This window comes from Agelaius tricolor, unplaced genomic scaffold (assembly GCF_023055355.1).
Source record: "Agelaius tricolor isolate 1412-34295 unplaced genomic scaffold, bAgeTri1.0.p SCAF_10, whole genome shotgun sequence".
Classification (NCBI taxonomy): Eukaryota; Metazoa; Chordata; class Aves; order Passeriformes; family Icteridae; genus Agelaius; species Agelaius tricolor.
The window spans coordinates 5,324,969-5,346,875 of record NW_027269270.1 but is presented as its reverse complement, the minus strand read 5'-3'; the positions used below and the strand labels follow the sequence as shown (position 1 = coordinate 5,346,875).

The 21,907-nt window shown below is 39.2% G+C and overlaps 1 protein-coding gene across 2 annotated transcripts in view; it reads left to right on the top strand.

The window, feature by feature from the left end:
• The window catches only part of COL5A2 (collagen type V alpha 2 chain), a 98,178-nt gene that overhangs the window by 32,506 nt on the left and 43,765 nt on the right, over positions 1-21,907 (top strand). For both annotated transcript variants that reach the window (XM_071434466.1, XM_071434465.1), the window contains exons 2-6: positions 17,273-17,497; positions 18,923-18,936; positions 20,202-20,234; positions 20,851-20,883; positions 21,526-21,579. In XM_071434466.1, the coding sequence (XP_071290567.1) occupies positions 17,273-17,497; positions 18,923-18,936; positions 20,202-20,234; positions 20,851-20,883; positions 21,526-21,579 (359 nt within the window). The remainder of the gene's footprint in view (positions 1-17,272; positions 17,498-18,922; positions 18,937-20,201; positions 20,235-20,850; positions 20,884-21,525; positions 21,580-21,907) is intronic.

The window sequence follows — 21,907 nt, the reverse complement described above, 5'->3', positions numbered from 1 at the left end:
TGCCTCATTATTCTAGTTCTTCCAGAACTGTTAAAGGTACCTTTTAGTTTTTTGGTGGCTCCTCACCTATCTAGCTGGAGAATGTGGTCTCTCAGGGAGGTTCTTGTGGATACTTGGTTCCCATCTGTGCTTCTGGATAATGTCAGTGGGGTCTAGTATGTCTGGTGTGATCCAATGTCATGTCTGTTTGCAGGCTGGAAGTCTTGGGGTCTCAGAGATGCAGAGATGTAGAAGAGTCTTGTCTGGTATCTCCACTCTCATTTTCTAACAAGACAGAATCTTTATTATTCTTTAGTGCCTTGGTGCTAAAGCTCAGAAGTGACTTTTGTTACTTAGAGTTTGAAATTTTTATGTTAAATCAATATTCACGTTGACTTGAAATTTTGTCCTATGATTCTTTGGGGGTTTTCTGAAGGCTACAATGTGGTTGTTCTCTAATAGTGGCCATGGATCCCATTATAACTTGGGAGGTTGCACTGCCTCTTACAGTGAGATTTAGTGGTTGGTCTTCAGTGATATTTACCTGGATCTGTGGAAAGGCCTCAGAGATCAGCTCTAGTACAAATAACTTCCTTTCCAGTTGTAAGAGTCCTGGAACTGCTGCTAAACCAAGTGTGATGAGGCACAAGTCTCAAGTAAATTACATTATGGATAATAAGAAAACACACTAAGAAATTATACAGAATTTAAATTATTTTTGAGAGAAATAATTTAATATGATCAGAATCCAATTGGTATGCTGAGCTCTTATTTTATATCTAATATTATTTCTTTAAAAATGAGCAGTGACTGGGCTACTAACATAATAGTTAAGAAAATATTAGATTAGCAGCATAAATTGAAATACTGTTTGAATCAGATCTTGAAATGTAATTACTAAGTGCTGTGTAGTCACTATGGAGAATGTGGTTTCTGCAGATGTACCTGAGAGCATACAGAGGTGATCTATACCAAGCCAAAGCTTTCAATTAATTTGACAGGTTATATAATAAAATCAATAAATGATGGTGTCTAAGAATTATTTTTATGGTGTAATAATTTCAGTTTGATCATTTGAAAGCATTATTATTAAATGATATCTTGTTTTATATATAGAGATTGTGTATTTTCTGATGATTGAATAGAAACTAACAAGTGTAGGTATTTCTGGATTTTGCATTCAAACCTAAAGAATACTAAGTCTTTTAGCCTGTTTCAATGGCCAGACACTCAGCAGCTAGCCAAGGTTATTTCTTAGAAGGGACATTTCTTATTTATGATTAGTTCTTTATTAATGCCACAACTGTATCTCACTCAGCAGTCACCTTTCTGATTCGTTGGCAAGATTTTATGAAGTGCAACAAGCAGCCTGTGAGCTACGTGCTTTTGTAAGTTGTTATATTTGATTTATAGACTGTATGGAGTGTCAACTGCACTGCTCTGCTTAATATCAAGAGTATAAGGGACCCTGAAACAACAAGGCTGTTTATATTCTTCAAGTGTTGATATCCAAGGAATGCCTCAGAGTCAGGTTTGCTTCGAACACAATATATTTGTAACTTCGTTAAAATGCTGCAGCCAAACATGTGGAACTTGGGAATATTTAACTTGCCTTGTTCTTCTAGTACACTGAAAAGATAATTTGCATCCCAGAACCTTTTTGATGCAGCTCTGTCAAGTTACAATCTTCTAACATATGACTGGATAATTTACAAAAATGAAGGTATACTTTGTAGTACCAAAAGAAGTTTATGTTTTTGGCATAATATATTTCAAGAACTAAGTCAGACTGACTTCTGGTATTTGCTCCTGATAGGAAAAAAAAATCAGAAAAGCAGCAAATTACACTGTTCTGGTTTTAAATTACCGGATTTCTAGTAATCGGTGAGTGTTGTATTAAAACCAAATCAGAGTGATTTCTATGTAATATCAGGCTTATCAGGTGTGCACAGTGGGGTGTTTCTGATCTTGAAAGTAAGCTTCTCCCTGTTTCTCTTACAGTACCTCCACAGGGAAGATTCTTCACACACTTCAAACCAAACACAAATCTATATCAATTTCTTGTGTTTGCATTTATGGATTCAGAATTGCAGAGGAGGCTGCACCCCTGCTGAAATGTGTAGCCTCCTCTGCAATTCTCCTCTCAATACTCAGCTACATTGGTCATTCACTCAAAATTTTTTCAAAAAACCCCAGCCAAACCCAAAAAACGAGAGTCTTCAATTTTCTGAAAATTGCCTCTTGGGGGAATTTCTCTATCAAACCCCCCATGTATGTAATTTGCATAATATATAATTTATTATTTATATATCTATATAAAGTTAATACCTAGCTTTAGATGGGTGCAGCCTTTGTTGCACTTTGTACATTTTCATGGTTTACATATGAGAGTAACTGCAATAGCTCATGGCATCTGATACAAATTTAATCTGTCATGTTGACAGTGTTTATTATTCATTTTCAGTGCCTTCTACAACAGTAAGAAAATCAAAACAGCCCGCCAACCGCAAATAAACCCTGTCAAAAATTCCCCTGTCAAGCAGTGAGCATATTCCTTGTCAAGAAAGGGTTTGTGATCCAAATATAGGAGGAAATTCAAATACTCCAAAGTTTCTAAGCAGAAGAGCAGAGGGCTAGTCAATGTGAATTCTAAATGTACAAAGAGGAGCCTGATCCAAATTTATTGAAGCTAAAAAATGTTTTTGTAATTGTTGAATTAAGGGGGTATAAACGATAACATTAAATTCTGGGTTGGATCTAAAACACAGTAAGAGGCACATTGTTAGATTTATTTTTTCATATGTCTTCAAAATCATTGATTTTCAACAGATAAAGTTAGTGAAAATACATTACATTATCCCAGGTAATCATCAGTTCTAGATCAAAGCAGTCAATGCTTTTGGGAAGGACAAAGCTGAACTAACACTTTCCAAAATGTATCTGAATGTGACTTGTTAACTTGGGTTTTGTTTCAGCAGTAATGAAATCCATGCTGGCTCATCCATTAGAGAGAGATTTTTACTGGGATTTTTTTTAGGACTAACCCAAATAGCTGTCTTATCTGTGTTATTTTTGGTTTCTAACAGGTCTTATCCTTGGTTGAGGACTATTCATATAAATATATTTTGTATCTGCACCTCTGGGCATAAATGGCACAGTGTCCAGTGCATCTTGAACAGGACAGGGATGCTGTGGGTTGGGGCTCTGTGTCAGTGAGGTCACTGCAGCAGTGCCTGAACAGTCAGTCACCCAAGCTGGTTGAGGTACAGCCCTGCACAGCCACTCCTTTCTGTCAGAAATACCCTCACACCCTCTCCCAGGCTGTCCCCCAAAAGACCTCCCCTCTCTCTTTTCCAATGCTAGCTCAAGGATTACTCTTCCCCTGTTTTTTCCAGGTTATTCCAGTGGTTTTATCTTGCTCATTGAGGTAGAAATGTTGGCTGCCAGCTGGAAACTGCTGGAAACAGGGAGGCCTTTTATGGAAATGCTGACACAACTTTATCTATAGCATAGCAGTGCAAACCATCTGTTTCCAATAAGATGCTTATTATCTTTTCTTGTCAAACTTATCACTACAAAAATATTTTGCTCCCTTTAATATAAAGGGGTGCAGTTATGGACATGATAAGGATGAGCTTTATGAAGGATGGTTTTCCCTTCTGATACTGATTTATGCGTGTTTATTTTATTGCCAGAGGCAAAAAGCCATATTCCTTTTATATTCTCCCAGTTCATCTGTTTTGGTAGTTCTTTAGGGATACAGCACAGAGGACCACACTTATACATGTGTCTTATTCTGTGGCTTTTAAAATTGCTGCAATTTATTGTTTAAAAACTGGTGCACAGGTGACTGTGCTGAAGGGCAGTGGTAAACAGAGTCTGTCAGTGAGAATGTTGATCCATTAACCTCAGTGCAACTCTAGTTCTTCACACAAATTCTGCGTATTAGTCTGTGAGAATTTGTCTGGTCTTCTGTTTTGTTCACTTAATGCAGTTCTGTCTGTTGTTTTACCATATGTAAAAGTAAGACATGACAACAGGTAGAGGTTAGGACAGCACAGGCTTTGAAGGATTTTACTTTAAACATTGAATAAGGCCTTGGTGAATAGAAGTAGAGAAGAATTAATTCATATGATGATACCAACTCAGTGCTGAAGGCCTGCTGCTTGTGGGTGGTCTATGAGTATCAATTTGTTTTATTATATTCATCTCCTGTGTATTGCAACATTGCTGAAAGCCTGAACTCTCACATGAAGTTTTGAAAGGAGCCAGGCAGAAAGCCGTCTCCCATGGAGATGTTCTTTGGTGTGTCAGCACGTCGCATTTCCATCCCTGCTCTCCTTCAGGCAGAAGTTACCTTGTACCTGAGGGCTGGTGAAAAGCTGTTTTGGGGTACTGGCTGTTCATTGAGTGTTTGGGAGGTCTGGGTGCAGCACACAGGTGAGGCAGTTCTGCCTGGGATGAGATGCAGAGCTCGGTCTCACTGCATGTATGATACAATCTGGCTCTTTGCTCATATCTTGCCTCAGTGTTGGTGCAGATCAGTTGTGTCTCTCTCATGTGTTGTAGCTCCACTGTGGGGCACTCCTTTCTCAGAGTGCTCTGTCTTGAGCACTTGTGTGCATCTTTAGTGGGCTGAAATTGTCACTTCTTAAGCCCTGCAGTGCATTTTATTTGAGAAAACTTGATTATAACAACCCTTCAATGAATTTGATTCCAAGCCTACCAACCTCGTAGGATTAGTGATAATATAATATAGTGATGACATGTTTAGCCTGATTTGCAGAAAAGATTGTTGGTGGTGGTTGCATGAGGCTGTGTTAGCCCAGACCACCAGTGGAGAAGGAGTTAGTGAGGCAGGGCATTGGCAATATTGCATTTCTTCACTAGTGTAAATAAATGTAGCAATAGGACACTGCGTTCTGGAGATTGTCACAAACCTCTTTATGGGTAGATGCCAACTATTTCTAATCCTTTGGGAATTGTCCAATAGGTAGGTATCTATGTGAAAAACAGCTCCTGAGCAAGGGAGTGAAAGCCAGAATCTTCAGCTGGTGTTAACTGGAGCAGATACAAATTTCTCAGAGCTGGCTCTTCAAATTAGGTGTGAATGCAACGTATTTCCAGCCATTTTCTTCAAGAAAAATGAGTAGTTCTGGTGGTACCCTTGGTGATTTCAAAGTTCTAAAGGAGCTAAAAGATCAGATTTGTTTCAAAAGTTCTGCTAAGTCCGATCTATAACATCCTTGACTGACTAATTGAATTGCAGAACCAGGTAGAAGAAAACACATTAATTTGCAGAGATGTTCCAGTGTTGCTTTACAATAAAATGCAAGTAGTGACCTAGGCAATAAAGCCACCACTTAAAGAACTTGAACATAAATATCTTACAGGCTTTGAAGAACCAAGATAATGGTCTCACTTCCGTCCTTCAATGATTACATTGGTCTTTACTGTTACCTAGTGTATTCCAGCATATTCAGTGTTTGGCTGAACTGGATTCATATTTCTAAATTCACAGTAAAAAGCAGTCAAATGATTGCCTATTTAAGGTGTTGAGGTTTACTTCTTGCTTCAGAATTATCAATACCTAAAAAGTCTTGTCAAGCAGCTCTTACATGGGAAATTGTAATGTTAAAGTGCCTTCTTGGTGTAACACTCAGATGTGTGAGGTGTTGAAGTAAGGCAAATATATGGGTTTTCCTTAGGGAAAAAGTTTCAAAGAAAGAATTTGGGGCTTGAATGGAAAAGTTGAAGTGGAAGGGTTTTGTGGTTCAGAAAATGAAAATATGTCAGAACCTTAAAAGATAGGAAATGAGGGTACTTTTGGAGGAAAAATAAGACTGCTGAAGACTCTGATGAGCTTGTGATAAGCTAGAGTTTATCTGAACCAAGCAAAACATTATTTGAGCTTCCCCAGGGACTGATTTGAAAAATATTGTAGAGATTTGATGAAGGGACTTGCATTATGCTTGTATGCCAAACTGCTGTTTCAATCACAGTATATTGTTTTAATGCAAAGCCGGCAATAATTCCTTGTGCAAACAGAGCCCACAGGGCCTTTAGGTGGACCTTTATGTTGTTTATGAAAGTCCTGAACTGTAAGGTTCAAACAAGTGATTGGGCTGTTGTTATTTGTTGTTTGTATTGCAGTCTTAAATGCTGTGTGAAAGATGCAATTTGAGATGCATTTCTTGTACCGCAGATAATCACTTCTAATGATCCCCTGCATTAGAGAGAAGAAAAAAACCAAACTATGCCAAAAGGTGTTTATATGAAGTTGATGTGATGCATCATGAAATGTCAGTGCCTCTAAATGTAACACAATTATGCTTTACATGGGATTAAAGCCCACTGACATTAATAAGTGTTTTTTGATGCCATTGGGTCTGTCCCCAAGGGTTTATCAATTAATGGCACTGAAGTCTTAAGTAAAAAAAAAGGCTGGTTTTCAGCTGGGTTTGTGCTAAATTCTTTCTTGAAACCTTTTCTCTAAGGAAAATGTAAATATTTGTTTTTATTTACTATCATGTAAATTTGGAGATGACTAAGATTCTTCTACTGTCAAACTGGGTCAAAGGTGTTGTGCAGGATTCCTGGCTTCCAGCTGATGATTTCCACTTCAGAGCCCAATGTTTGGTCCTGTTAGAGCCCAGTTTTATGTCAGGGTTCCCTGTATGGATTATACTGGTTACTGAGTGCAGTGAAGGCCAAGGTTTGATACCAGCAATGGGGCATAGTCACATTAGAGTGCCCACATACCGAGAATTGTTCCCTAGATGGTATCTTGAGCCTAATGCTGGAGTTGCATCCCTTAAACACGGATGCTTCTCTCAACCACACACAGGTTTCCATTCTTTTATAGAAATGTTTTATTTTCTCTTTTGTATTTTATGCATTTACATCACCTAATTTCAGGTCCTAGCTCTGCTTTGGAGTTAAGTGGTGCAACAAGATGTCAGTATTCAGAGTGCTTTGCTTTGGAAAAAAAATGTTATTGTAACTTGGATGCTGCCTCCTTGGGCTTTTAAAGGCCCATATCAAAGAAACAATAGTAGGGTAAAATTAAAAAGATCTGAAAAATGATGAAGTAGTTATGAAAGGAGGAAGTAAGGGAAATACTAAATAGATTAAGTTCAAAGCAAACAGTAGCTGGAGGTGATGACGGCTGGTTTGTTTTAAACTAGGCATCCCTACTTGAATTTTAATTCATTCCAAACTTTTTAGTATGGATTATTTGCCTGACAAAGTTCATAATGCTTGCTCCCTGAAGTATGGAACGATGTCCAATGATTAGGAGCAGGAGAGCCTGCAGAAAAGCCTTTCATTTCCTCTGTCCCAGAAACCATAATCCTGCAGCAGAGCTAAGTAATGGCTGGTATGTATCCATTTATCACTGCTATGCATCTAAATGACAGGGTGGATAGTATGTCTTCTTTGCTGACCTTTTTCTTTTCTTTTTTTTTTCCTTTTTTAAACATTTGTATGGACTAAGAATTGGGACAGTACCAAAGACATGTTAAAATCAAATGGAAATAAAAATATATAATTTTATCCAGAGCGTCATACCGTAACACAGAGTCTTCAGGTGGCAAAGATACCTGTAATTCTTCTTTCATGGGATTTTTCTTACAAAGTTAATGTTACCATTTTCCACTGTTTCAAGGCAAAAAAAAGAAAGTGGATTTGGCTTAAAATTCTTTTTTAAATGTGATGAAGTTATGCAGCATTCTGAAAATGGAATGAGGATGTTCTTCCCCTGACCTAGCTCTGTTCTTCTTCCAGTGGGATTTAAAGTACGTTGGTTTGCAAATATGAGTCTACTTGAAGTCATCCTTGTTGCATTGTACAATCACCAGCCTGTGCTAGAGGGGAAGCTGCTCTTAAATAACTGAGTTTTCCCTTGCTAGCCTGGATGAGCTGGGGCAACCTTGAAAAGGTCTCATGACTCAGAAATGATGAAAAAGATGGAATTGGGTCAGGTCAGTGAAAACATTTTTCTGCAGCTTGACTTAGATTTTTTTACAAGGCTTTTATTGGTGTGAGGTTCCCTCTAGCAAATCCCAGTGGGTTTTTTTGACTGAAATAGGTGATTTCAAGCATCCTGAGAATGAAAGAAAAGGTTTTCAAGTTATGTAGCTAATAAAAGGACTGTCCTTGTTATTTCAGTAATGAAACGCTCTCCAACAAAAAATACCCTCAAAAACCCCACAACCCACATTGTAGAAAAATTCCTGAGCAATTCTAATTGTCTTGCTTTTATATTCAGTCTTAAGTTTTTTATCCTAAACCTTTATTGAAATGAGCTGAGCCCTACTCACTTGTTACTAACATTGCTCCTTTTACACACTAAAAGGAGGGAAACCGCTTATTGATTCTATATCTGTAAGTAATAAATAAGTTTAACTCTCTCTTGGGCATGAGACAAGTCCAAATCTGTCTCTTCCTCGTGTACATGTGTGTGATTATCTTCAGGATGACACTTGAAAACTATGGTGCTCCTTTAGACCCTCCCTCCCTGATGCTGTGCCGAAAGCTGCCATGGTGCCCTGAGGGCTGCCAAAGTCTGTTCCATGTCAATTAGGAACAGAAGTTGCTGACTGAGCTGTCTGTACTGTGGTAAAGGTAGTGGTGGCAGGAAAGAAACAAGAGGCTTTGTTCCTGAAATTTTTGCAGATTTTTTGCTTACCATTCTTCTTTTTTACTTTCTTAGAGGCTCAGAATTTCAGCAAATGAATGGCTTTGCTGTACAAACAGCATATTATGAGTACAGCTTTCCAGCAATACCTTCCTACTCCACCCAGACACTGGGTGGTTTTCACTTCAGTTTGAAATGCTGAGCCTGTTGGAATACAAGGATTTTTGATTATGGAACTGAGTTTTCTTGCTAATTACAAATCTTTATTTTTAGTTGAAAAGGAGGGTGATATTAGCCAGCAAGGATGCATTTAGAGGATTACAGGAGTCCATTTTACAAACCACAATGTAGAATAGCTTTGTGGAAAAGGCAGGGTGTAATGATAGGTTGCTATTGAACTTTGATGTGTATGGCTTCAAAGAATGAGGGTGTTTGGGCAGCAGCAAGTGTTTCTCTTAGATATAATAAGAAAAGACATCCATATGCATTTTGTGTGACTTCAAAAGAGCTAAATCCTGCAAAACAAGGAAGGCAAACCAGTTATTTTGCAGTTCATTGCTCTTTTACCAGTTAGACTCTGAGTGTTAGAGCATATGTGAAACTGGAACAGGAGAACTTGTAAGATTTGGAATAGATGGGTAAGAGAGGAGCAGACAGAGCTAGGGGCTATTTATTTAATGCATTTTCCCCTTTCCATTGAATTGGTTAAATCTCATTTCCTTCTATGAGATGATTGGCTTGGTGCACAAGTGAAGCCACTGTTTACTTTTGGTTCAGCAACACTTCTGACACCATCTCCCACAGCATCCATAGAAAAATTGGAGAAGTACTCACTATGGTACTGAACAGGTGGATAACAAGGTGAATGATGAACTGGTGGGACTATTGAGTTCACAGAGTAATGGCTGGCAATTCTGAGTCCAGCTGATGGCTAGATCATGGTGATATTCCACAGGGATCTGTGCTGGGAACACCAAGAGATGGTTGTTTCAGAACTTGGCTGACATAGTGCAACCTTACCCTGCACGGCTTGTTCCTCAGGCCATAGGTTTCTGGCTGACTGGACAGCCAGGGTGGCTTCTTGTGAATTATCCCTAGATTTACTACAGGATTCCAAATGGGCTGTGAATGGAAATTGTGTCTAACTGATAATGGCACAGGAAGTAGCTGAGAGAATTTTCTTCACAGCCAAAATGCATTATTTTTACTAAATCACAGCAGTCCAAGTCTAGCTTTTGGAAAGATAAAAATCAAACATTTATGGATTCCAGAAAGTGAGCCAAAATAGACTGTAGAATAATATTACATTTTTACTGTAATCTTGCTATTTTAGACTTAAGTTTAGAAATATGTGCAGTTCATTATGTTGTGATCACATTTACTTAAATTTCCAGTAGCAGCAAGTTGGGCAGGATTTCCACTGTTGGGGTGTGTTTGCTTTCAGAAGGTTTCAACCTCTTACATTTTGGGAAATGTGCTAATTTGCAGGTTTAGTTTTGTTTTAGTTTTAAAGACAGTTCCTGCATTGCTGAACTTGTGTGTGTTCAGCAGTGCCAAGCCTAGGCCCTGCCTCCGCTGCCTGAAACGTGTTTGCTGTGTGTTCTCTTTGTGAGCTCCCCACCAAAAGAATCTGATGTTTCTCTGGGACCAGCCTGTCTTCATGCAAATGAAGTGATTCCTCTTAAAAATGTCATTCCTTAGTCAAGAATGTGCTCCAACATTTTGCTTATAAAACGGAGTGGTCTCTGTTGCCTCAAGCTTCTTTTGAGATAATAAACAGAAAAATTGCCCATGATAAGCACTTTGTTTAGGCTTTTTCCACACTGAGTCAGCAGTAGCTGGACTGACTTTAACTACCTTGCATGACAAAGTCATGCACAGATAGCAGAGCGTTTGTGGCTGTGTGGGCTCCAGCAGAGACCAGGGACCCTGCTACCAACTTTGCCTTTTGACTGATTTGCTCCAGCTGCTGAAATCTGCAGTAGTGTTTTCACAGACATGCCCTGAATGCCTCTCCATGACAGTCTCTGTGCAGCCTTGGACATTTGGAAGTAATATTTTTTCCCATTGTATGCTGGAGGCTTGAATGTGGTCATCCGAGAGTATTTGTATAAACACTGCTGGCATATCAGTCACTTCAGCTCCCTCCTTCACCCAATTCTCCTGCAGGCACCCAGCAATGTGTCCAGCCAGCCTACTTGGGAACTGAAGGAAAAACAGAGAAAAACAAAGTTAAACTTGTTTACATCTAACCTTGTTCATGGGATAACTCTAATGAGTTAGTTTAACTGATTGCTTTTGAAAAAGACACGTCCAAGACTGGGGTAACCAAAAGGAAAGGACCAGTCTGACTAAACTTTGAGCAAGGTTGCTTCTGCACAGTTTCCTGCCTTGTCTGGAGTGTTGACTCAACAAGGGTTAAGGTCTTGCTCAGCAGCTCGGGACCAGTGAGGTTAAGATGCAGATACAACACCATGATTTGCTTTTAGGGAATTGAATAGTGTATTAAACATTGGATAGTGCTGTGGGACTGGTGAGAGAAAGCCTATTCACTGGAAGGGATCCCAGTATTTTCTGCCTTTGTATTCAGCATGTGTTGGATCTTATAATAAAAACATTGTTGATTTTTCTGTGTTGGAAATGAAAGTTATCCATAAAAAGGCAAGCAAAACTTCTCTTTGCCCTGATGGAGACATAAATTCATGAACCAGTGAGAAAAAGGAGAAATAGGGACTAAGGGAAATAGGAAATAGGGAATGAAGTTGCATACTTCAGATATTGATTTACAATTAATTTGGAGGTTTTAAACTGTATCCTAAGCATAGTTTTTCCTATTCAGTTTCCCCCATTCAGTCAAAATTGAAATCACAATGCTGAATGGAAAACAGATTTATTTATTTATTTATTTATTTAGGCACAATTTTCTGGAAGAAACAAACCCCAGCTGCCAGGTGGCACCAAGAAAGCCCTTCTCCCAAGTCAGGGTATATTGTTCTGCTGTTGCTTTTGTTTCTGGACTGCTGTTCAGAGCTTGGAGGCTGGATTTTCTTATTTGGTGAAAAGCTGAGGTTGAACTCCCTCCCAGCCAGAAGCAACTGGCCAGATGCAGTGTATGGCTTTAGGAAGGCTTCATTGATGGTCACAGCAATTTCAGCAATTGATTATCTTCTTGGGAGCTGACTTGCACCTTGATGCTTCACAGTATTAATTCATACTTAATGGTATTTGTGGCCTCTGCAGAAAAAGCAGTTGAGCCTGTAATTCTTCAGTTGAAAATACATATTTTAAAATTATCTACATTATTTAAGAGAATACCCTGGAACTTTTCTACTTCTAAAGTCTTGCAGCTCCTTGTCTCCTTGTCTAGAGAGCTAACCTCCTCAATCACATTGAAACTCACTTGGACTTTAAAGCATTCAACACCTTTTATTCTGTGGAATGCTGTTAAAAAGGCTTATTAATTGTCAACTTTGCAAATTATCCCCTAGGATTTTTTTAAGCAGGAACATTGGAGGATGGATTAACCCTCCCCCACCTCTTTTCCTAAGAAAAAGTTCTGATGAAGTCTGGTTTCCTACAGGTTTGTGTTTTAAACTTTGTGCCTCTAAAAATTCCCATAAATATAATGGAAGGGATTTGTTCTTACTCACTTTTTTACAAGGGAAGTTGGGCAGCAACTTGGAACTCCCTTCTCTTCCTAAATGCTTATGTGCACAAGATTGGCAAAACTGTGCATCAATTCAGTCTTTTGTTAGTAAAGTATTCCAGGTTCATCCTCATGTATGTAACTGTAAAGTACTTATGTGAATTCTCTCTGTTAATCATTATTAACAAGAATTGTTTCTGTGCAACAAATGCCAAATAGATTTTGTATTTGTCAGCACTCCTGAAAACTGATTTTCAGAATAATTGGTGTTGATATTATAATTTACAAGTCACAGTAATTATATATATTAGTATTATAAATGATACATATTAGTGTTATAAAAGATAATACTTGATTACTAAAAAAAAGAATTACCAAAAAAAAAAAAAAAAAGATTCTTATTGGAGTGAATGGTTTTTCCCATTGATTTAATGGGATCTGGATCATGCCCTAGATTATCGTTGCAGCAGGCTGGCAGTCAAACATTATTAAGCCCAAGGTCCTCTTGTCCCTGTCCTGGCAGTCTGTACACATGCACAGCAGTACACCTGCAGAATGGTTGCTAGCACGTATCATCTTTCATGTTGATTCACTTCTGCACCTCTGCTTTGTGAGTCAGCAGGATTAACTTTTGTAATTCATATCTCAAAACTCAGCTTTTCATTTTCTAGCTTTTTAAACTTTAAAACCACTGTATCTGTGTAATCTTATATTTCTCTATGCTTTTCACAAGCTAGCATGAGGATGACAGAGAGAGAATGAGAAGACCCCTGTGCAAGCAGTTTTATTTCCAACCCTTTTTCATTAAATAACTGTACCCCTTCTGTTCCAGTCTTTTTATGTTAAACAATGCAAAAGAATTGGACTTTGGTTACACTATGCATCAAGAAGCCCCTCCTGGCAGAAGAAAGCCTAAAACTGGCAGACTGCTTTCAGTACCCGTCATCATCTTTTTTGCTTTTGTTGGACTGTGCTCTCTACCACTGTAGGTCTGTCAGCCTCTAGATTCCTTTAATTAGCACATTTGGTAGGACCAGTAAAAATGTGATGAAATGGAGCTGCTTTGATGCCAAATCCTTTTCTTTTTCTTGTCATTTCATCCATGACTCAATGCTGTTCATGTCTGCAGAAAACACTCATATAAGCAGGTTTTGCTCAGGCCATTTATTTTCTTCAAGTAGGTCATTGAAAGATGTATTCCTGTCCTTCATATACCTGCCATCACCTCAGCTGAGGTGGTGGTGGTTCACTGCTTCTACTTTTTATGGTGCACAGTTTTGTGTTGTCATTTCCCCTCTTTCTTTCTGTCTTTCTTTCTGTCTCTTTCTCTCTATTTGTTCTGCTTGGTTCCATGTCCAGGCCTTACTTTCCTTTTTCCATGTACAAGTGGGGAACCAGGAATCAGTGAAAGTAATATGGGCACAATAATGTGAAGTAAGTAGCCTTAAACAACAATGAAGCAGCAGTAAATTTTTAGGTTTTGCTTTCAAAATGATGTGGTGAAAAATTGAAATGATTTCATATGCTGTCTTTTAAAACCCTTGTTCTGCTGTTGGCTTGAGAATTAACCTTGAGACAGATGTACCTGAAATGAAAACAAGCTCAGCACAAGCAGCCCAAAGGAGGTTTTACACACCTGGTTTGTGCAGGACCTTTGACACTTGCTTGTGATGACTGATGGACATTGACAGCCATCTAGTGGCTGGGATGGCATGTCGGGTCCCTGTCCCCTTCCTCCCCTCTCAGTAATTAGTACAGCTTCAGTGGTGCCACCAAACTGGGTATGGCAGTGCCTGGTGTGATTTTACTTCAAGCTGCTGATGCTAGCTTCTGCATCTGAGGATCTGGTAAATTAGCTGTAACTGACAGTTTGACTGCTGATAAATTAGATCTTTAAAGTTAAACCCCACACCAATACATATAGCAGAAAAAAAATTGCATTTTACCTACTGTGCTTTGCATTGAAATTCTCTTTCTGAAGGTTGGTTGTTGTGTAAGCCCATGGATGAATGAGTCCTTAAGTGTATCATTGGGTATCTCTCCTACCTTGCCTTTTATATTTGCAGACTGCTTTGAGGCTCGGTGGGTTTGAATCTTGTCACTTTAGTCGGGTCCAATACCAGCTAGAGTTGTATTTTTTGTTGGTGAAAAAGGAATTAGTTAATGGCCTAGCAGATCCTTTTGCCTCATTTAAAATTTCCAAATCTGCTTCTCAAGCCACTCAGCACCTAATGTTACAGCTGTAGAGGTAGAAAGAGCATGTGATATACAAAGAGTTTGTAACTTGGTCTCTGTGAATAAAACAAACCTGCACATTTGCAAGGCAGAGAGGAAATGGTAGAATGGTTTCCTTTGCTGCCTTTGCTGCTCTGGGTGTAGCTGGATAACACGCCTGCAGTTGAGGCCTGGGAATAGAATGTCAAAATGTTCTTGTGAAAGGAGCTGGCTTTGAAACAGCTGCCCTTTCCTACTCTTTCAGTGTAATGCAGTCACAGCAGAAAACAACCCCTAGGAGTACCACATGTAAATAAAAGATGTATCGTTGTGTTTTCTGACAATATTACGAGGTGGTATGTTTTTTTCTTTTTGTTTTGGCTTGTTTTTTGGATTTTTTTTTTAAATTGCCATCATATCTACAATCTGATAGGGAAGCAGTCTTCTTAGTAGCTTTCAGAAGTTGGTATGTGCTTTTCCCCCTGCCTTTGCCTCTTTCCCAGCCACTGAGCAGGACCCAGGCAGAAGCTAGTCACCATCTGGCTCAGCTCTGATTTGCCAAAGCAGTTGCTATGTGGTTTATTTGAAGTTATGACAGAATGCTGACTTTGGGCTCAATAACTTAGAAATTTCATTTATGCAAACTGTTGCTCTTTTGAACAGCACAACGAGTTCTGTGGGTGATATGTTAAAGAAGACATAGACCATATGCCAGACATCTGGGGGGAAAAGGCTAAATATGTCAGACAGTGCATTATGTCATGCTCACAAGGGAGAAATGAGAAGAGTGGTTTCCAAAATACGATCTGCAGTTTGGAAAATGATTCTCACAGTGTCATAAATGGACTGTGCAGCATACTTACTTGATGTCTTTACTTCACACTGAAAACATTTCCTCCCGAGCTTCTGCAGCACCTCTTCGAGTCATTTAGTCTGTTGGTGTGATAAAGCAATTGAAGAGGAGCTGACCTGGTGAAAATTTCAATTTGAGTTTGTGTTAAAAAGCTGTTAGTGATGGCAGGCAACAGTTAATGACACATCTGCTCCCTTTCTTCAGGCTTTGACTTTGATGGAGTAACTGGGCTTGAGATGAGGCACAAAGCTGAAATTCCAAATCTGCTCCTATTTATTACTTTGTGATTTTCTATTTACATCTGGTTTAAATTAGGACAGAAATATATAGAACAGTGAAATTGTCTTTGTGCTTAGAGCTGTTAATTTTTACACTAGTAACAGGTTTGCTTCAACAAACAATGGTTATGATCATTGATTAGGCAGATGTGTCCTGTGTATATAATTGACTCTACTCCCAGTCTTGTATCAGTTAGAAATTAGACCTGTTTGGGAACTTTCAGTAGTGCTTTTAACTAGATTGTCCAATTTCAAAGATATTTTGGATAGGAGGGATTTCTGTGGTCAGATGAAGCTCCCACCCACGTAAGATCAGTCTTCTCTGCAGCATCTCAGGGGTCAGGACAATAATTTTTGGACTGTGTGTGACAGCTTTGCCATGTGTGACTCAGATACTGTCTTGGCACTGGGATTCTTGGTTTGCAAGTTGTGACACATGGTCTGTGGACCGCCTGGGGATGGTTCTTTGGTTTTGCAGCTGCTTGCTGCTTTAGGGGATAAAATATTTCATATTTGAGAAATTTCATTTCTCAAAATGAAAAAGTCCTTTCTTGCTGCTAGGGCATTCTGTGAAATGTTGGATACACAAGCAAAACTTTCTACTTTACTTCTTTTGTGATCTCTTTCTCAGACATATTTTAATTTTAGGAGAAGATAATGAGATATACTCAGCCCATGATTAAAAAAAAATCCAAACATATCCAGTGTGTTTGGCTACAAAGTAAGAAGAAAACAAAGGCAAAGACTTCTATATGGTAAAACAGTACAAATGTGAACGTGACTGTGTGAATAAGTAAATAGAGAGGATGTATGCATATAGTCAGTCCATACTGGTCCTGTATAAAAATAGTGACAAAGGATGGTCTTTCAAATATGGTTATGGTCTTTCATATGGTTAAAATATCTAAGAGCTATTTTGTATGCAATTAAGATATATCCATGGCAGTATTGTGTGTGTGCTGGGTTAATCATGTGAGGCTATGACGAGCTGGATTATAAAAACTGGACATAAATCATGTGAGGAGCCTCTTGTTACTCAGCTGGAGACATTGCTGCAAGTACCAATGTACCTGTTGTTGCCTCTGGACAGAGGCTGACTGTCCTGTTTGGAAGACTTGATTCTCCATGCTGGTATTCCCCCACACCTGTAAAAAAACCTCACTCAATAAATGGGATGGTCTTTTTTCTTTCCCCCAACTGCTGCTGGGTCTGTTGAGCCCTGTCCCATCTGGCTGTGTAGGCCAGCAGGGAGCAGGCAGCCTGTGCTGTTCCAGGCAGAAGTCACAGTTCTTGTGTCCCCAGTCAGACTCTGCAATGAGCTGTGCTCAGCACTTACACAGAGCAGTGAATTGGCAGGAGCTCCTCAGGGCAGAGGTGACACCCCACTGAGCAGAATGATATCCAAAGACTCATGAGGCAAAGTTCCTTTGATAGTGTGTGGAAACTGGGGACTCTATTTTACTTCTTTCTGATAAAGAAATGAGGTGGTAAAAGAAGAAAGACACATCTCTTAAAAGTCCTTAACATCAGCTATGCTGGTGCTTTGTTTTCTCTGTGTATGTAATGCTGCTTCTCATCTCCAGATGGGCTCCTTCCTTGTCCAGTCCCAGTTCCTTCAATTTCATGGTTGGAAAATGTGTTGTATATTCTCTCCTCTGTCCCAGGAGAAGATGGTGAAGAAATAGCCTGCACTCAGAATGGACAGATGTACCTGAACAGGGATATTTGGAAGCCCTCACCGTGCCAAATCTGTGTCTGTGACAATGGAGCTATTCTTTGCGATGAAATCCAGTGTCAGGACCTGCTGGAGTGTGAGAACCCCCAGGTGCCCCCGGGAGAGTGCTGTCCTGTGTGTCCCCACACACCACGGGACTTTGACCCCACCATAGGTAAGAGCCTTTTCTAGTTTGAGAGGAGAGGCAGCCCAAAGAACTAGAAACCTTGTGATACTAAAGTCCCTAAAGCTGTTTTGATGGTGAAAATTTAAGTCTGAAAATCGCATATACTTGGCAGTTATCTTCCCTCTTGGGCTGCCCCATAGCCAACTCAAAGCTGTTTGCTTTGGAACCATGAGTCTCATATAAGCCCAAATGGCTTTAGAGCTAAAAGGTTGATCTGCAATGTCTTGATGTTTTGAGGAGGTTGAATTCTGGCTTCTTTTTGTGGTTCATCTGAAACTGAAAGATAAGTATATATAACAAATATATTAAGATATATAAATATTGAATACATAACTATATATAATAAGTGCATTCTTTCAAATGCTCAATTCAGGGACCCTCTAATAAATGTAAACTGAGTCAATGTAAAATGTTTCCCCAAAGTGAAAACATCCTTTTGTGAGATATAAAACAAGCATGAAGTATTATTGACTCCCTATTTGCATCTTTTCTATTATATGCCTTAAGGATTAAGTCTTTTCTTCCTGAAGAAACTTAGATAAAGGAATCCCCCTCAACTTTCCTAAAAGAAAATTTTTCACCTTGCAATTAAAGCCATGTAACACTGTGTATTGAATTATTAGAGCTACGTTCAATGCATAATAATTAATTTCTTCAGGAAATATAATTGCTGTTGATCAGCTTAATGTTGAACAAAGTAGAGATAAAGAAAAAAGCAGGGGCTTTTGTAATTGAACAGTGGAGCAAGATGTGGTGAGCATTAATAAATAGATGGTGCATCCTGCTCTGTGTTGGGAGGCATTGGGCCAACACCAGCAGGATACACCCAGCAAATATAAAAGCAGTATTGATACATTCCCAAATTCCTTATTGTTATTCAAGGCATTTATAAAATTTTCTTATGAAGGATTTTTGTGGGCATGAGCGTGGCTATATGGCTCTGAATGCACACTCATGGTAGTGCAGGTGCTTTCTAAAAAAAAAAAAAAAGGCCAAAAATCCCTCTGTGAACTCTGTCTTCTGAAAAATACCATGTAATATGTTGTGGATCCATCAAGAGTTATTGTTGGAGTCAGTAATAAAGCTTCCCTTGACTTTCTGTCAGTCATTAGGCCAGCATCTGACAGTCCCTCACAAGATACTCTGTTTTCCCAATGTGTTATTTGTTACTCTGTGCAATGAGGAAAAAGGCTGAGAATTAGAGGACATTTTTGCACAGTGTTGTGATTCCTCACACCCAGCCCAGGGAGTATGTGTGTCCCTGGGAACTCTCCCAGCTCCCTGTAGGTGATCCTCTGCCTCCAGGTTCAGGGATGGCTCTAGGTGCAACACCTTCACTCAACTCTTACTATTCTGTCTCTCAGAGTAAAATCACTAATTTCTTCTCTTTTCCTCTTTTGTCCTTTCTCATAGGTAGAGGAAGAAAGGTAAGATTTCCTTTACTTTTTTTGTAATGCATTACTGCCATTAAAATACTCCCATGCATCTCCTTGAAGCATATCATAAAAGACACACACAATCTCTGTTAAAAACATACAGTTCTTTCTCTTGGCCTTCCTTGGTGGCAAGGGAGATTGCAGACCACATGAAAAAAACATTGGGATGCAGGCAGAAATCCTGATCTTAATATAGAGAATCCCCTGGCTGAAAATCCCTGCTGTCTACATCAAAGGAATTCCAGTTGGAGTAGTGTGGTTGTGTCACCTCTAGCAGTGCCACAGGCTGAGGGAAGGGACCATTGTGTCAGTAGATGCTAAACTGATAAAGCTTGCAGCTGGTTTATGTGCTGAGGCTGAGCTGCCCAGTGGGCAGGAGGTGGCACTGGAGTCATGTGTCCTTGCCCAGAGCCACGGTTCTGTGGGCAGCTTCTCTCATTGTGTGCAATTAAATAAAGGGAAGACCTGCTCTTACAGAAGAAATGTAAAGGCATTCCCATAAATAGGCTTCTAAGATAGTAAGCAACTGCAAGAAATAATTGAAATAACTTTTAGATGATCCATAACTTTTAGTTTATGGAAATAAATGCACTGTACCCACCTTATTATTTATTATTTGGTAAGCAAGGCAGGACATTTTTTATCTTTGCAAAGCCCTCTTTTTTTCCTTAAAAAAAAACAGTTACCACCAGTAGGTCTAAACCCAGTTATTTGATGTAATCATTGTCAACAGATTCAACTCAAAGAAAGGTCAATTGTCAATTGCAGTTGTCTGTCACTCTGAAGCTATGCAATATCATTGTATTATAACCTGTCTCTAGGCTGCAGATGGATTTCTATATCTATGGATTTGATGATATGTATTTTAATTTAGTATCTCGAAGAAATGGAGTCTAAAAGCTGCTCTAGGCTCTGTATTTCACATAAATCAAATCATCCAACAACAGAGCTCCAATGTACTTTCTAGCACTTTCTAGCAGTTCTAACAGAAAAGTTTCATGTTTTTTTAGTTTAATTATTCTTTCAGGCAGTATGTTATGCAGCTAGAGGATAATGTTAATTTATGGCCTTCATTTAGTCAATGTCCATAGTCATGAAAATAATATGGATTATTTGTCACAGGTACTTTAAATTAGTCTTGTATTTTTAAGCAAGCCTTACTCTTATCACAGTCACAGGGATGGTGTTGCTGAAACTGGTACTGGTAATTGCACTTCTTTTCTGGCGTCTGATGTTCTGGTGTCTTTTTCCTACAGGGACAAAAAGGAGAACCTGGAATAGTGCCACCTGTAAGTCACTATTTTCTTCATCCATCAGCACACCTTAGAAGTGCACATATTAGTGCTTTAAAACAGAATTGCAGTAATGAAGTAAATACAGCAAAACCATACAGCCTAGGAATGAAAGGAGTGGAATTAAGTATGCTGTTTCACATATATAACATTAGAAATTCCTATTATTTGTTAGTTCTTCTGCCATAATTATTTTTATGGTTAGATTTTTGTAGAAGTGTAATGGTAAGTTAGTATCTAGAAAGGGGTGAAATATAATTTCATTACCTATTTAGTCCTTTCTAGTGGGAAGACAAGCAGATTTAAATAAGCAATAATTTGAACCTAAACATTTGTAATTCACTTATTTATTTAATCTTTTTTAGAGGAGCAGTGATACTTCTAAGATTTTACTCACATTGCTAATAAAAAGACTGCAAACTGGAAAAAGATAACTAGTGCAAATTATATTTACTACATTTTTTCCCCCTTTTCCCTAAAAAGCCTTTTAGCATGCTTGGTACTTTAATGTCCTGCCTTGCTATTTGCTTTTCAATGACTGATTTTCTGTAGGGCAGTCAGGACAGATGCAGCCATGATGTGTGGTGACTTTAATTTATGTTCCCTGCTCTAGGTTTCAGGCATACGAGGCCGCCCGGGACCAGCCGTGAGTACTTTGTAATCTTCTGCTTCTCTGATGAGGCATCTGCCACTGCCTGCCATGCCTGCTTTGTGTTGGGAGGGTGATGTGAAGGAGGATTCTGGATTCTTCCACCCCTCAGTGGGTGTTATCTGCAGAGCCACTGGCTCTGAGGAGGCGAGAAGATGATGGGATGTTTTTACCAGTGTCAGTTCAGCCCATGCCTGGAGTGAATGGATTGTGGCACATGGACATCTGAGGCCCTTAGTGCTGGGTGGGTGCTGGGGAATGCCTCCCCAGCTGGGTCCAAGCAGGAGTAGGAGGAGCTGCAGGATGCTCTGTGCTGTGGCTGACCACAGAGCAGTTCTGGACTAGCAGGGAGGGTGTCTCAAACCCAGCATTCAGAAAACCTCTGCTAGATTAACCTGTGAAGCACATGAGAGATTAAACCATTCTGTAGATCTCTGCATCATGGTTCTACTCCCTTCAGGCAATGTCCAGTTGAGAAGAAATATTGAATACTTGGTTATTATAGCTGTTGTCTTCATGATGATGTAGGAAAAGACCCACAAATTATTTTTCAAATAAGCATTGGATTTCATATTTGCAGAGCTTTTAAAATCATTAGGTAGTTTAAAAGAGACTTAATATTTCTGGTCTTTCTTTTAGGGACCTCCAGGCTCACAAGGTCCACGAGGAGAACGAGGACCAAAGGGAAGACCTGTAAGTTATTAAATATCTCAGAAATAAAGTACCTGAAGCAACTTCAAAAGATTAAATGGCTTTAAACTGTCTCTATGTCTTCTAGAGTTACCAAAACTGTCCTCGTATTTTCCAGGAATCAGGTAACAAAGAGGAAAACATTTGTACTTCATCATTTCTGGGGTAGATTGAACCCTGAATATTTTGAGAAATGGACAGAGGTTTAGCAGTAATTCCACCACAGCCATACTTTCTCAACAAACATTCTCAGACAGAACTAGAACATCACATTCTCTTGATTAGAACTCAATGGCTGCTTGCTGGTGACTGCTGTGCAGCAGAAGCAGTG